Source organism: the organism of the source record quoted next, unplaced genomic scaffold, assembly GCF_019419815.1.
Source record: "Pyrus x bretschneideri cultivar Hongxiangsu unplaced genomic scaffold, Pyrus_bretschneideri_v1 Contig17, whole genome shotgun sequence".
NCBI lineage: Eukaryota > Viridiplantae > Streptophyta > Magnoliopsida > Rosales > Rosaceae > Pyrus > Pyrus x bretschneideri.
This window is the reverse complement of record NW_025999468.1, coordinates 5,832,411-5,848,932: the sequence shown is the minus strand read 5'-3', so window position 1 is coordinate 5,848,932 and position 16,522 is coordinate 5,832,411. Positions and strand designations below refer to the sequence as shown.

The following is a 16,522-nucleotide window of genomic DNA, read 5'->3' as shown; positions in this document are numbered from 1 at the left end:
GTCCAAAACATTTACTTCCGAATATGCTAGCAATGAATAACTTTTTAACCCATAAATTACCAATTCTCCAATCACTTTTCTTGATTAAAAGTTGCTTCCTTCTTTTAATTTTTCCTCATCTAAAGCACCGATTTTATTCTACATCATGATTACAACTTAATACTAATCGATTAAAGACACAAAGATAAATAAATAAATAAAACGTAAGAAATTAATAACATGACAATAGACGGTAAGAACCATCAACATAGTCGAGTGACGAACATGGAAAAGTTAGCAAATGAATTTTGAAAATTAACAAGGCAACAAGAACAAAATCGAAACTAAATAAACAAGGAAAGATAAGCAATAAGCACTAGGGTTTCATATGCCACCACCAAGCTTCATACTCAAACATTAGAGGCAAGTATCGAATTCTAGATTTAGTCACATATACATACACTACGTACGCAAGTTCAAGTACTTATAGCATGATCCATAAAATTTAAAAAAGTAGAAATTCATTAAGAGTGTAAAATGTAATTAGCCCAAAAATCTAATTTTAAGGATGGAATAAATGAATGACTTTTCACAAGTTAAATTTAATATGTATCTCATTAAAATAGTTCTTTGTAAAGTGTAGAGAAAATAAAATAAAAGGATAGTAAGAGCTCGTTTGGTATGTAAAGCTAGACCGTAATAGATAATTTCCTTATTTCAAGGCATATTGAAGGTAAAACTGAATGATTTTTCATTTAGATGGGATTAGAAAAGGCTTATGCATGAAAGGAACTCATGCCTTTTAATCTTACGATTTTGGAAAGGATCGAGACAAATAAATTTTCTTCATGAGTAATCCATATTCTACCCTTCAGTTAGACATCATGTTTTCATTTCTCCACTCAACATCTCCTTTAAGTTAGAGAAGTCTCATTCCCAATTCAATCCTCATACCAAAAGAGGCCTAAAACTATTGCTTATTTGACCTAAGCCTAGTTAAGTGATGTGTGATGATCTTGTTAGATCCCCCTTATCCCCACACACCAACCAAACCACATTCTAAATTAAAATATCAAAAGCAAGATCCTAATTGAGTAGCAAGCCCAACTTTAAGTGACAGGCCTTGTGACATTGGCTGGGGTCTAATGTATTAACTGCTCTACATTTAATAATACGTAGCATTGTAGCGGAATTCTAATTTTTTTTTTGCGAATTTGTTCTTATCCAAAGAAATATTGCAAGGCAAAGAAAAATAATTGAAGATAAACCCAATACTTGATTTCATTTTTCAAATTAGTAATTCTTTGATTTTGAACAAGATTTGAGAGAATTTTGACAACTCTCCCAACTTATTCATTGCTCAAAATTTTCCATTCCGCTATCTCTATCTCTCCTCACGGAAAATGATTGAGAAGACACTGAAAAGAATTACAGCAGCAGAGAGGAGTTGAAAACTTGTATCAAATCCTAACGCTGAAAGAGTGTTTCAAGCTTCCCACATGAAGCACATGCTCTCCCAAAGCAACCTTTCTGTTTCCAAGCTCATCGACCACACTCAGGTGCTTGCAAACATCCACGTTGAACTTAACCAATGCTTCTCTCTTAGCACTCACGAACACCTTCTCAAAACCCAACAAGTGCTTCTGCGGCGACTTGTGCACTGCTGGAGGACTCGAAAACAACATCACCGTATGACTTCCACTCATCCTTCCCATGTTCTTCACCCCCAAATGTATATCAAAAGCTAGGTTTTCGCATCTTTCTTCCACAACGTCAAGTGACTTGCAGCTTGACGAGTGACATACATGACCCTCTTCTAAGGGAATCGATACCAGCTTAGGCGCTCGAACTAGTTTGTGATTGAAGGCAGAGTAGCCTAGTCCGTCTCCAAAGGAGTAAACGGTTTCACCAGTGTAAAATCTGTAAGTCCGGCCAGGGTAACCGTTCGAAGGATCCGGTCTCATGTTCATGTTTGTCATTGGAACCTTGTCCACATACGATTGTGGATACCATGTCATAGGTAGTCTCCCGCCTGCAACAATAAATATCATATATGTCATTTAGCTAGTTACGATTAGGGTATATAATTATATAACTATATATGAGCAGTGCAAATTTTGAAATATTAAGAAAATAAGGACTATATATAGCTAGCTTACTTGGATTATATTGACCAAAAACTACATCAGCTACCGCAGCTCCACCAGCTTCGCCGGGGTAACCAACCCAAAGTATGCTTGTAATTTTAGTATCGTTTTTGGCGAATGTAATGTCGAACCCTCCGCCAGACATTATGACAAGGATTACTGGGCCTTTTGCTGCCTTTGCAACTTCTGTTACGAGGAGTGTTTGCTGTCCCGGAAGAAGCAGGTCAATCCTGTCAAGACTCTCTCTCTCAATCGATTGATCTGCACCCATGACAAGTATAGTTGCATCTGCTGAGGCTGCTATCTTGGTAGCATCATCTACCTGCGCAGTACCGCAAGCCACATTGGCGCAGCCGGCAACATAATTCGTTGTAACTGAGGCACTTAAGCCTTGCAGAATAGTTGTATACTTGCACGGCGTGCCTGCAAAATTGTAATTCAGAACAATAACTTAAAGGCAATGTAGTTGTAGTTTCGTTTGATACAAACTAGAAAATTAGTTTAATTTATCATGCATTGCGTACGTATTGGTACCTTCGTAGTTTCCGATCATTGTCTTTTGGACATTGGCATTGGGACCAATGACTGCCAAGGATTGGATGGCCGTGGGAGACAGAGGCAGTGATCCCGGACTGTTTTTTAGCAGTACTATCCCTTGCCTGGCGGTTTCACGGGCTAGCTCCTGGTTCTCTGAGGTACACACATCTTTTGGGCCAAGCTTTCCATAGGGTTTGTCGCTGGGATCACCATCAAAGAAGCCTAGACGCATCAAAGTAGCAAAATTGTTGGAGATGGCCCTGTCAATGTCGGCCTCCTTCACAAGTCCTGCTTGGACTGCACCTGGCGTGTATTGTCCGAGGAAAGATCCGCAGTTGAGATCCAACCCTGCCAATATAGCCTTAGCTGCAGCTTCCTCTGGTGTTTTTGTGTAGTGTTGCTGCTTGTAGTACACATCTATTGAATCACAATCCGTAACAATGTATCTGCACCAGTATCCAATCCAATCCAATGTTACTTATGTAACTTCAACTTCAACACCTATATATTCTCAACCATCCACAGTAACATTAACAATCATACAACCGAAATAATACGTACCCATTTAGTTTCCATTCGCCTCGGATAACTCCAGCAAGAAGGTCGGGGTCTGCACAGGTTGGTATCCCATTAACCTGGTTGTAAGAACACATGACACTCGCGACATTGCCATCGATAACACAACTTTTGAATGGCGGTTGAAATGTGTCGTCCAGATCTTGTTTCGTTACCTAACAATCACAAGCAACACAAGATAAATTAGTGGGACGAAAACTTTGTGCAAATTAAATCAAGTACATTAGAATCGACACTCAAAAAAGTTGAGAAAATTTGGTTTCTTTACCACTGCATTAAAATGGTATCTGTCAACCCCTTTCCAATTGTCTACATCGTAGGCTGTATAATGTTTGCAGCATGCAGCAACCTTAAGCTTATTCTTGTCACCATCGTCGGTTTGTTGAAGGCCTCGAACATATCCGGATCCGTATTTACTCGAGAGCACCGGGTCTTCACCCGGAGTCTCCTGGCCTCTTCCCCATCTGGGGTCTCGAAATATGTTAATATTTGGTGACCAAAATGTCAGTCCTGCCAATCCCACATTGTACATTGCTCTGGCCTCCGTCGAAACCACCTGACCGTGCAGAAAACAGCTGCTTAGGTAACATGTATGTATGGCATTGGTAATTGCACAAATACAAAATTAATCATATTAGCATATATCAAGTTTATCATTCTACGCATTAAAGTTCAAGTGACTTACCATGTACATATATATACGTATATCATCTTCTTAGTAGGGATCTCTTTTACGATAGTAAAAACAGAATAGGTATATGATCGCTGTATGAATGATGTATATACTATGCAAGACCTCTTTTACATTTCACCTTTCACCCTCTCTTTTTTTTTTTTTTTTTTTTTTTTTAGTAATATGATGGTCAATATACAGTAAATATATAATCTCTACGATGGTACTATCGTCCTATTTTTTGTGAAAGTTGAATGAGATCCTTACTAAGAAGGGTTGAAGGGTTTTAAGTACAGAATTTTCACTTTAGAGCTTAGGGTTAGTGATCTGGTTTATGGTTACCTTCATAGAACTCGATCCTATGGATGCTATCCCTCAATTTTTACAATACCAGTAAATGAGTTGATCATTTAATGCACCGACCAAACTCATGGATATTAGAAAAACATCTGTATAATGGAACCAAATGCAACCAGACAAGTCCTTGTGTAAAAAAAGTAAAAAAGTGTGACACATTCAAACAAAATGGTCAATGTGCAATTATTTCAATATATTATATAATACACACACACACACACATACTTGCTCAAATTTGGATCTATGCATCCGAATAATCTACTTTATCATTTTGGATTATACAAAGTAATTAGTATACAAAAAATTATGTGTATATTTATATTGTAACAAAAAAAATGCGTGTATATATATATATATATATATTCTCTTAATGATTGAGCTTGTTTTTCATTAAATTATGTTCATCATTTGTCCGCTCGTTTACTGTCCAAAACATGATATAATTTTTTAATTTTGTTTTATTATTTTTGGGGGAACGCTTTCCCTTTAAAAGATGTGATAAGTTATATATGCAGTAAGTAATCCATGTTCACAGGCAGTCGACCAGTACCAGTATCATCCATTCAACCCCCTTATAGTACGTTTTCTTCATCTGCAAGCTGGAATCCCTTAAAAAGTGTACTTACTTGGGGAACCTGTGACCCCAAAAATCAAACTTTCTCACCAACTCGGCAACTACTATTATTTTCCAAGAACTAACTCCAAAAATCAAGGTCAAATCTCTCATGTTCATGAAGCAGTAAAAGCAGATGATATTTATTAAACTAACCTCCTCAATTTTTGTTCAATTTGGAACTAATCTCTAACAACTAATCTCCAACTACGATCCAATCGCAGATTCTTTTTCAACAGAAAAATTTCGGTGTGATATTTGACTACTTGACTAGGACACCTTTTACGCCAAGTGCGACCGGAATCTAATTGGGTGAACCCAAAAAAAGATAGAGTACTTATGTTTGTGAAAGGTACCTGCGGATGCTGTTATCGGGCAGCCCTACCACTAACAATTTTTCTCCTATTTCATTATATAAAAGGAAAACCACTGACGGATGCTACTTTGTTCAACAGCTGTAAAAGCATTTTTCGGATACAAAGTATGTGTACAACATTACATACATATTTCTGTCACAATTTATTAGCGGGTTTAAGCAATTTGACATTTAGTTTAGACGCATCCACTCAACCATAACAAGAGACAAACTAATAAATACACTAATCTAATTAGTAATGATTATTGATGATGGTGAGGATGACAGTGACACAAATGGCAGTGAAAGATTCAAGACGTAAAACAAAATTCATGATTAATCGATTGAACTTTGATCAGGTGCCGGAAAATTGCTAATTAGTTATTTTTTAGCCACCAATAACCGTGTGCATCAAATTTGAATGAAAATTATATCCAAAGCAAACGAAAAATGATGCAAATAATTAGCAATGTTTTGCATGGCACGAATATAATTTGACAGAATGAAGGTGAAAGGGATGGAAGTTATTAAATAATTTGACAGAATGAAGGTGAAAGAGATGAAGTTATTAAGTAGTGTCATTTGCGTGCTTACCCTGCCAATGGCTTCAAAGAGAGAAGTATTGAAAGAAGCGGCAGTGAGGATGACCTGAGGGAAGCTGGTAGCTCCGGGAACGAGACTCGAAAACTTGGTGCCGGGGCCGACGTATGAGACGCCGTGTAATGCTTCCGACCACCACTCGTATTTGGGAATTCCAAGCCTGCTCACACTCCCTGCATTGTTCACCAAAAACCCGATTTTCTCCGGCAATGTCAGCCGCTTAACCAAGTCCGCCACTCTCGCATCGACCCCCAAGGACGTGTCGCAGAAGGCGAAGCTCGATAGGGTTGCGTTGCTAGCGACATCGCAAGCAAAAACCGGCGACGATTGGCCTAAAACACCCTTAAAATTTGGCGAAAAGAATAACAAGTATTGAAACAAAAAGGAGCAGAGGAAAACAGAGAACCAAATGATAGAGGAAGCCATTGTTTGTAATTGTGAAAGGAGGGATGGGGTGGCTTCTTTAAACAAGTTCCCAAAGAAGCAAAAGGGTTGTTATTGTTGCCTTAATGCATTTCCTCCATGCCTATGCCTTTTATGCCTCCTATGCCTTCAATGCCTCATGGGCTTGTGGGTTCGTACTAGCAGGTTGTTACACACACACACACATGTGTGTGTATATATAATGATATAATAAAAAGAATATATTGTGGGTTATTTTAAATAATTAGAATTTAGAAAGTAGGTAAGCAATGGGAAGAAAAGGAAAGTACAAGTAAATAAAACCACGTTGTTTTTTAGCAGCCCGTGAAGGGCAATTGGGAGGACTAATAGCAGCTTCCATTAAATGGAATAGTGCATGACATGCTGGCAGTGGCAGGAAGCAAAATTTGCCATTTGAGAGAATCTAGTGCCATGTTTTGGTGCTGGCTAGGCTGGTATTTACTATTTGGGACTTGGTAGGACGGGTTTGTCCGAGTCCGTGAAGGATTTCCCCTTTTCTATCTGTTCGGGATTGGGTCTTCTGCTTCTGCGTTTTGGGAGTGTATACTGTATAGCATATATCCCATGCATGCATGTGAATATGAGAGAGAGAGAGAGAGAGACAGAGAGAGAGAGAGTCATAGGATAGGACTAGTAGGAGGATAATAGGACATATGGTTTGATGCTTACGTTGTATAAAGTAGTGCTGCAGGTTAATTTGAGCTCGTTGTTTGGGATTGAGAATTGGCCAATGGGGTCGGTTTTGGCATACTCGGTAACATACACTCACGTGAACCGGCCGGTGAGAGAGATTCTCCCGTTCATCATATTTCGGCTTTATACTAACCCAAGCCAACCCTAGGAAGGTAAGTCATGCACTTGATACAGCCCTACAAATCACAATACTCAATGTGCTGCCTCTCAATCTTTTCATCCATCGAATAGGACGTTTTAGGGTCTTTTTAAGAATTTTAGGATTATGTTATGGTGATATTTTTCTTTACTTGTAAGTGATCTTGTGAGTGACAAGTTTGATACTAATTTATTCTTTATATATAGTGTAAACATATTGCTATATCACAAAGCCCAACGAATATGTAAGAACTTGCAAAACACCAAATATAAACAAATAATTATAAAACCACACGTAGAGAAGGTGGGACAGAATTGTAAGCTCAGAACCCACAAAAATTTGACCGTAGAGGAGAGAGTATAGCTCTAAATTGGCTAATTGGTCGTCAACAACATTTCCTTCTAGAAACATATATAAGTGAGCAACGAAAAATCCTATGATGTAAAAGAGAGAATTTGTCTAGTGAGTCTGAAGAGACCAAGGGTTTAGGGCTTAGAGAGACTCGCTAACAGCCCACTATCAACCACATTCTCTCTTTAGAGTAGAGAGACCCGCCAACCACCCACTATTAATTACACTGATGTTGTACCTCAACCTGCTTCTTAATTATCACATGCATAATAGGGCAGCTGTGAAAAACTTTGAGCGGCATCTGTCGTCCAAGAATGAGGGGTGATTTTTGTGTTTCTTGTAATTTGTGTGCATGAGAAAATACTTTGATGAGGAAGCTCTAAGTTTGTTAGAGGCAACTCAGCAATGCTTCTTTGCCAGTGATTGGAAGATCCTCAAAGGGTACCTCGTGGTACCTGTAGGTAGTTTCATAGGTTGCGTGGTATAATTTTTGTGGGTGTTATTTTTCATGTTGATTGGACGTGAGTCCTCTATGGTTAAGAAATTGTATCGTATCTTTAATGAGTTTTTAATTGTGAAATCGTAGTGTTTTGTTAATGTGTGTGGGTTCTTGATTATGTTTGACATGAATGTGCACTCTACGTTCTTGATCCTTCTTAATAAAATTTCGGTTGGCTTCAATGTAATTAAAAATGAAACAACTCAATGTAATTCACATTTAACTTTGTCAATTGTTCGATATCCCATTCGTAAATTATTCAGCACAATTCTCATTGGTGAGCAACAGTTGGTTTCAAAGCATTTTCTCCTCCAATATGGCTCCATGCTACAAGCTAAAAAGTGCAGTGCACTATAATATTGGACCAATTTTTTTGTAAAAGAATATTAGTTGCAATCATCGAGCGGCAATTATATAATCAACCATTTGTAGGCATCCCCACATTTGCATTATCCATCTACGCGTGGAGTCTACTTACTCCTTATAACTCCTAAAAGAAACAACTAAGTATTATCGAGTGAGGCAGGCAATTTGGTTTCTGTTAAATTTATTTGATTAGTTTACGCGTACTTTAAGAAAATATATGCAGTATTTGGAGATAACGAAAAATTTGGTGCAAAATCGAGCGTAGTGACATTCTAAAATTCATACAACTGATCCCATTTGATAAAATAAAGCTTTGTTGATGTTGTATTAATTTACACGTACATTACAGATTGAATAACTGAGTATTAACTATATGTGTAATTGTATAAGTTCCAAATGCTTTTTGCTTCAGCTAGATGTGCATGTATATGGACATTCGGTACAGAACCTCGTGACTTTGAACTTTGTCTTGTGGCTTGAGGATATTTTGATGCCAGCCATGGATCCAGATGGATATTAACAAGTATATAGCTGCAGTGCAACTTCTTTTTCTTTTTATGCAAAAATTAATTTCATGTGCATAAAGCAAACAATTTAAACTACATGATTTTATGAATTTATATGATTTCAATGATTAAATCTTTAACTTGATTTTAGTGTTTAAAATATCGGTATCGGTGGAAATATCAATAAGCAAATTTATGGAAATATCAATGGATATATCATATGTCGATATTGATATCGATTATCTTCGATGGAAATGATAGAAATTTGCTCAAAAACATGGAAATTTAAAATTATTTTTTAGGGAATGTCATATTAAGCCACAACACATGTATGAATCAAGAATTAATGATTAGATACTGTGTAAACAATAAGTATGTGATATGTGAGAAGAAAAACTTCCTTAGAATGACAAGTAATAAAATAAAGCATTTCACTAGAAATAATAAATTATACATAACTGAATTGAAATTTTCGTCATGAAAGCTACACAAGTTTTATTGAAGTAAACTAATACCATAAAGAAAGAAATTAAAAAATAAAGAATGCATAGGCTCATGGATATTTCGTGCAAACTTTTTGCAAATTGTCTACAAACACTAGATATTTCTTGAAAATATTTAAAATATCGAGAATATTGACTGATTTTCGGAAATATAGTGGATATGGGGTGAAGTTTAGACTTCACCCCCTCTTTCCATATCGTTCCCTGAATTTTTGGATATTTCCTTCGAAAAATCGAGCATATCCAGGATATTTCAAACGCTGCTTGATTTACATTATGAAGTTGAAGTTTTAGGCACACCCTTATAAGTGAGATCTTTATTTTTTGTACTTTTAAAATAGGATTAAGTCTAGATACGTACCTAATCTTTAGGTGTGATTTCAAATTTGTCGTAATCTTTTAAAATATTTTAAATAATTACTTAATATTTAAAAAACTAGACATTTGTAAGGTCATCTGCGTTAGGTGATGACTTTAATTACTAACGGTAAGTGATGATATTTCTAGCATTAATTGACGAGGTGGACAAACACTAGAGTTGGTCTCTTCTAATTGTCGTCTTTGGAGCTCTAATTCTCCAAATTGACTCCTTTTAAAACGTTGTAAATAACTATCTAACGTTTTTAAAAATAGACATTTGTTAGGCTCACTAGTGTTAAGTGACGATGTGGACAATCATTTTTTATTTTTTTGAACAAATGATATTATCTACACTAAGAGAGAGGGGTGGGCTTATCCTCACAATTGGCTAGCAATAATGTGATTCAAATTCGCCTTTGGTAAGAATCAAACCTAAGACTTCTCACTTACAAGTGAAGAAGAATACCATTAGACCATAGTACTAAGTGGCAATGATGTGGACAATTATTAAAACGGGTTTTACTCTTAAGTTGTATACGGATCTTTGAATTTTCAAATCGACGTAGTTTAGTTATGCAAATTTATGACTTAAATTGGGTAGTTATTCGTACTTAACCCTTTAAAATATATATAGTTAGTTTTTTCCAATGATGAGAATATTTTTTTAAAGGAACTTATTATGTGTCTGTTTTGTTTGTAAGATAATTTGACGTTCACTAATCTAGACCCACTTCAAAATGTATTTCACGATCTGTTTTTAAACTATCAGTAAAAAACATCTTTAGAATAATTCATTCAAATCAAAAGCGACTGATTATCTTAATATGATCATACGATGAACCAACACAATATTTTCAATACATGGTAAATTGGTTATGACAACAATCAATTTTTTATTTTGATCAACTTTTACAGAGATGATCCTTAAATGAAATTTTTTTAAAGATTTGAATTGCATAAGAAACGATTATTAGCACCGTATCAACTTACTAAGATGCATATATACCACTATTTGATAAATCTCTAAGCTCTAGTTATTACATTCCAATTGAAAAAGCATCTCTGGATATTATGTTACGGGACAAACACGGCATAGCAGTTGATCAGAATGCAAGCTGTCCCAGCTGAAGCCTACTTTACTCTCCAAGTAATCATTAATAAAAGAACTTTAATTCTATGAAGAAAGAGGCACCCGCATGCAGTTAAGAAGATCATATACAAACATAACGTGCACGTGACCACGTCGGTGTCAATTGGCCGTGATTAGATTGTCACTTGGCTTTCGACCAAACAAATAAAAAGGACATTCTCATTCTATTTCTTACATCCAACTTTGTTGATTCCTTTGGACAGTCTGAAATACATACCGAGGATAATAGTACGAATATGACACCAACAAAAGTATTCTGTTAAGGATTCACGAACGATTCTCCTTTAATATAGAATTAAGAAAAGTTCTCGTTTAAATTGATAATACGATGAAAGTAGACTGAATACAGCCCTAACAGTTGAATATAAAGTCATTGGGAAAACCCTAGCTGCAAAAGAAATTAAAAAGGGAGATTAAAAAATTACTCAAGCACCCAATAAACTTAAGGAAAACTAATGAAAATGGTTTGAAAAGTTTTAGTTTTAATAAAACACCATGTTATAAGTTTTGTTTAATGATTAGTACAAGGCCCATATTAAAGCAATACAACTAAAAATTGCTCAACTATAATAAATTATGATTTGTCGATTTTACCCCTAATTTTTTTAGGTTGAGTTCCAGATTTTTATCATTAATGGAGTTCATAGTTGTTTTGCAGACGTTCTTCTTTTTCTTTGAAACAAAAATATAGATCCTCATACTATTTAATTTATGTTTTGTATTATTTTGTTGAAATGTGATTGTCGTTATTATTCATAGTGGATTTGAGGTAATGTTTTTCAATTTTCTTCATAAGTGGAGTTCATCGTTTGTTTCTCCAGAAAATAAATTTGAGATATGCATGCTATTCAATAACAACGACGGGTCATTGTTTCTAGACTGTAAAAATAAATTGTTTTTGGATTTTAAGTAACATTGTTTCTGGAATCTAAGCCACTGTTTCTAGAGACAGTGTTAGTTTTTCCAAAGACAGTGTTAATTTTTCCAAAGACAGTGTTAGTTTTTCCAAAGACAGTGTTAGGTTTTTGCAGAGACAGTGTTAGTTTTTGTAGAGACAGTGTTAGTTTTTCCAGAAACAGTTACAGATTCAAAACATAACGAGTTGCATTGTTTTCTAAAAAAAGTGGCAAAAAAATCATACTATTTCCTAGAAATGTTTAACATTAACAGTGTTATGAAAATTGAACGCCATGGTTGAAGTCACTTTTCTCTCTCTTTCTCGTCTACTTTTTCTATTTTCTTTTTTTTCTTCTAGATTTTGTAATTGGGGAAGGTGATTTTATCACAGGTAGAGATATATTTTTCTTTCTAGTTTTATGGAGAAATGGGTGCAAGGAATTGGAATTTTTGGGTTTTTCCTGTTCCATGGAAAATGGATTCAGTTTGAGTGTCCTCCTCCTTGATTCAATTCCACAACTCTTTTCTTGTTCGTTTCTTTTTAATTGTACTTTTGGAGATTGGATTCAATAATTTGAGATTTTTTTTTCTTCTCAAAGTCTGGTTATTCTTCAAATCTGAATCTAATTTGGACAAGGAAATTCAAAAACTGATATATGCACCGAGAATGAAGGAAGAAAAACCCAGAAAACGAAACGTTGATCGACGCTCTACTTGGAGCTGACGTGAGTTTTCTCCTTCATGAGAACAAACAAGTTTCAGACATGCGCCTCTTTGTTGAGGTAATTTTGGAAACTTATTTTTGTTTCTGTTGGGCTTTGTAATTCAGCTCATGTAGAATTGGTTGCCTCTATCTTTATGGTTAATTTTGAAATACTTTTGATTAAAGAAAACTATAGGATGATTTTTTATTAAAATAATCTTGATCTAAGCCCTTTTCATTAAAACTCGCATAAACTTAAAAGGCTGTTTGTAACCCTCTAAAGACGATGTTAAAACGTCTAAAAGCGTCTTATGTAGAGTATTGACCGCAAGTCTTCGTCGCTCGCCGTTGGAATCACGTTTTCCAGCCCCTTGCCAGAAGATTAATGCAAATTATATATATATGCAGTATTTAATTATTGGTGGCAATTGTTTACAATTTAAAAATGGGACCAAGTGATTTATTAGTTTTTGTATTCTTGTTAAATGCCTGAGGATAATTCGTGGTCAAGATTATTTCTGGCTGTCGAGGTCCCGCAATCGCTTAATTAACATGAAGAAGATGATAATTAGCTTTATACGATTTGGTGCCGTTGAATGAGTACAAATCCTTTCTGGATTTACAAAAATTGAGCTTAAGAATCAAATGATCCGAACCGTTAAAATTTGATCCAACAGTTACAATTATTATAACTTTAGAGAGACCCTCTGTTTATAACTGTTAGATCAAATTTCAACAGCACAGATTATTTGATCCTTAGACTCAATTTTTTTAGATCTGGAGAGGATCTGTACTGTTGTTGAATATATTAAAACAATAAGCGTGTATGTATTTTGATACGATCAAAATCATAAAGCAGCAATCAATCAATCAATCAATCAATACAATATATAAAAGTTGGAAAAAAACAGTATTCATAATTCCAAATATAATGAGTCTCTATATGCATGTTTATCGAGAACAAAATATAGTTGTAGATAGATAAGCTTTCGTAGGATATTCATATGACCATACGTATTTCGTTTATTAATTTTCTTCTTTATTGTTGTCTAGGTTAAACTTTGACATACTCAAAATTAGGATCCGTATATAGGATCCTCGTTGTAATTTTATTTCAATGTTGAAAAATAAAAAAGTTTAAATTATTTTAAAATGTTGTTACTTGTGTGCCTGAAATACAATTCGATGTACAAAGTATTATAATACAAGTGTTTGGATACTTAATAAAAAAAATCCAACCACTTATATCATGGTAGTTGATGTATTTGACCATGTTTTCGACATATTGAAAAATCTCTCTCAATTTATAAGTAGTTCTGCTATTACTATATGTTGTCAAATGATCACAAGCTACTGATAATTAAAGAGTAAATTGGAAGCCAATTAATGAAGGAGGATATAATTAGGTTTGAGACAAAAATGGCGGCAGGCATATCATTCATCATACATGATGGCCTTTTCCTTTGCTTTCCATTCACTCGAAGGCCGAAATGGAAGATCATTGCTTTTGGATATTTGAAGCTTTTTAAGTGGTTGGAAGGTCAGTTTCCATACCTTGGACTGTATATCCAGGTTTTTTATTTTTCTTATCAATTCTTATCAATACCAGTTAAGGAGTATATTTTGAAGATAAAATGATAGAAAATTGGTTAAGATGATTTAGAAACGTAAATTAAAGATGTATATATGTTTCGGTTAAAAAATACGATTTTGCGAGACGGGATCAGGACAAAAGGAGTGGACGAAGACCTAGGAATACTTGAAAAGAGGTTTTAAGAAAAGATATGGAGTACTTGAAACTAATAGAAGACTTGATACAAAACTAAGCATGATGACGATCTAGGATCTATACAGCAACCTCACTTAGTGAGTTAAGACTTGATTGTTGTTGTAGCTTTTCTGCATTCGAGTGTGTAAAATACTTCGAACTAAAACATATGCACTAAATGGAAGTGAAGTAACGAGTTTTGAGTAACAGTTTTGACACTTCCGATTCTTTGTGTCACTGCACTAAACTTGGGGCACTTAACTGTCAAATTAAACCGAGAGTATGATAACAACTACTCACTAATTTAAGAAATTAGAGTTCTTGGAGATTTCTAACGATGTTGGCTTATGATTCCATTGTGAACTAGTTATACCCTCGTTCATAGAACAAGAACTGGCAAATACTCTTTTACAGTCAACGTCTCTCGCAACTACTATAAACATAACTCCTATAAAATCAGCATGCACGGAATCTCGCATATGTACATATATACTTTGTTGATGTAAAAAATCAAGTTGATTTTGGAACAATGCAAAGTGTGAGGTTGTTTCGGTCACCTAGTTTATTCTGATGTTGATACGTGCCGCGTTATGATTGGTCTCCTAGTTGGACAAAAGCTCTTGTGCTTCGGCATGGGTGGTTCATCACAAATTCTTCAAGTGGGACTTTGAAGGTATAAAATTGACCGATGCTAGTTTTAGGATTGATGAAATATGATATTGTTGAGAGTTGTCCCACATCGGTGAGGTACAAGATTTGCTATGTGCTTATATGGTCTTGGGTCACTCTCCATATTGTCAATTGGTTTTATGGTGGAACCCCAATTTCATCATGGTATCAGAGCCAGGCTATCCTCATGTGAAGCCAAACGGCCACACGCGCTCTACGTCACCCAACGGCCACACGCGCCTACGTCACCCAATTGTTGTCCACATGTAGGCTTGAAAATTCACCACATGTGCGGGGGCGTGTTGAGAGTTGTCCCACATCGGTGAGAGACAAGGTTTGCTATGTGCTTATATGGTCTTGGGTTACTCCCCATATTACCAATTGATTTTATGGTGGAACCCCAATTTCATCATATACAAACATAATTCAATACAAATTCACGTGAATACATACGTAAGATATGCAAACATGAGGTGTATAAATTTTAAGGAGGACAATAATTTGCAATTATGTGTAGCTTCAAAGTAAAAGCATAAGAGAGAACGCTTAGGCATGAAATATCAAACATGAATGATGAATAGAGGTTTAAGGAGAGAATTAGAATCTATATAAGTAGCAGCTGCAGGCTGTTGCCTGCAAAGTACTGTAGGGGGATTTGTCATTATTATCATTGTTATCATTTTCGTTGGTGTCTTCCTTCCCAAAGTAAGTATATGTCGGGGATTTGTCATTATTATCATTTTCATTGATCGTTCTGTCTTTACATAGAAGTTTTGGCATAGTTTCTTCGTTTGTATCTTTTTCTTTTACTTTCATCTTTATCAATAAATTTGTGAAGTGATCCTCATCCTAAAGGTAGGTATCTCCACGTGATTATTACTGAAAAGCTAATTTCATCTAATTTTTTTCTATTTGAAAAAAAAAAAAAAAATATTGTGTAAGGGATCCGCGGTGTTGGATAAGACATGCTTATTGACTTGGCACCAAAAATTGTCCTACTACTTGCTCTAACCCTAGCTACTCAGAGAATCAGTGTGCATCATATCAACTTCTAGAATTTTTATTTGCTTTGTGCTCTATAATTTTAGGGTTAAGTGTATCACAAGTACGGTTGATATCATGCATGAATTGCCAGGTAATGTGAATGTTAACCGTGATCACAAAAATGGATATGGTAGAGGGGTGGTGGGCGGCGGAAGCGATAGCGAGGGCAGGGGTTGTGATGGTAGCGACAATGGTGGCAGTATGATGGTGGTGACAATATTGGGGTGTGGTGGTTCAGGTGAAAGGATCACAATAGTGCTATGGGCAATGGTAGAGGCAGTGGTGGCAGTTATGATTGTGACGGCGGTGGTGTCGATTATCGTAGTGGTGATCGCGCTAGCGACAACGATGGCGGTGGATATGGTGGTGGTGTTAGTGGTGGAAGTGGTGGTGGTGGTGGTGGTGGCGGGGTTGGTGATGATTGTGGTTGTGATGGTGGCAACAATGATAGTGGTAATGACCGGGGGTGTTCATAAAAGGTTTTTTTTTATATACTTACAAGTTGTTTTTAAAAGTTGTTGTCTGAAGACCATTGTTTTTAAAATAAGCAAGATATTTTATTTTTACCAAACACTTATTTAAAGCTTAACTTT

At 35.7% G+C, this 16,522-nt stretch overlaps 1 protein-coding gene across 1 annotated transcript; it reads right to left on the bottom strand.

Moving 5' to 3' along the window:
* Nucleotides 1-1,235: 1,235 nt before the first annotated feature.
* Nucleotides 1,236-6,747, bottom strand: LOC103968089 (beta-xylosidase/alpha-L-arabinofuranosidase 1). Its single transcript, XM_018642382.2, has 6 exons — nucleotides 5,832-6,747; nucleotides 3,508-3,795; nucleotides 3,225-3,394; nucleotides 2,661-3,109; nucleotides 2,139-2,549; nucleotides 1,236-2,011 (listed from the first exon to the last, which is right to left on the bottom strand). Exons 1-6 carry the CDS (start codon nucleotides 6,261-6,263, stop codon nucleotides 1,440-1,442), a joined length of 2,322 nt encoding a protein of 773 aa, XP_018497898.2. The 5' UTR covers nucleotides 6,264-6,747; the 3' UTR covers nucleotides 1,236-1,439.
* Nucleotides 6,748-16,522: the final 9,775 nt, after the last annotated feature.

Excerpts from the sequence above, each read along its gene's own strand:
- LOC103968089 (XM_018642382.2), bottom strand. The coding sequence starts at position 6,263 with ATGGCTTCCTCTATCATTTGGTTCTCTGTTTTCCTCTGCTCCTTTTTG. Across the intron at positions 3,796-5,831 it reads TCTTTGAAGCCATTGGCAGG|GTGGTTTCGACGGAGGCCAG; the intron begins GTAAGCACGCAA and ends CTGCACGGTCAG. Across the intron at positions 2,550-2,660 it reads AATGATCGGAAACTACGAAG|GCACGCCGTGCAAGTATACA; the intron begins GTACCAATACGT and ends ACAATTTTGCAG.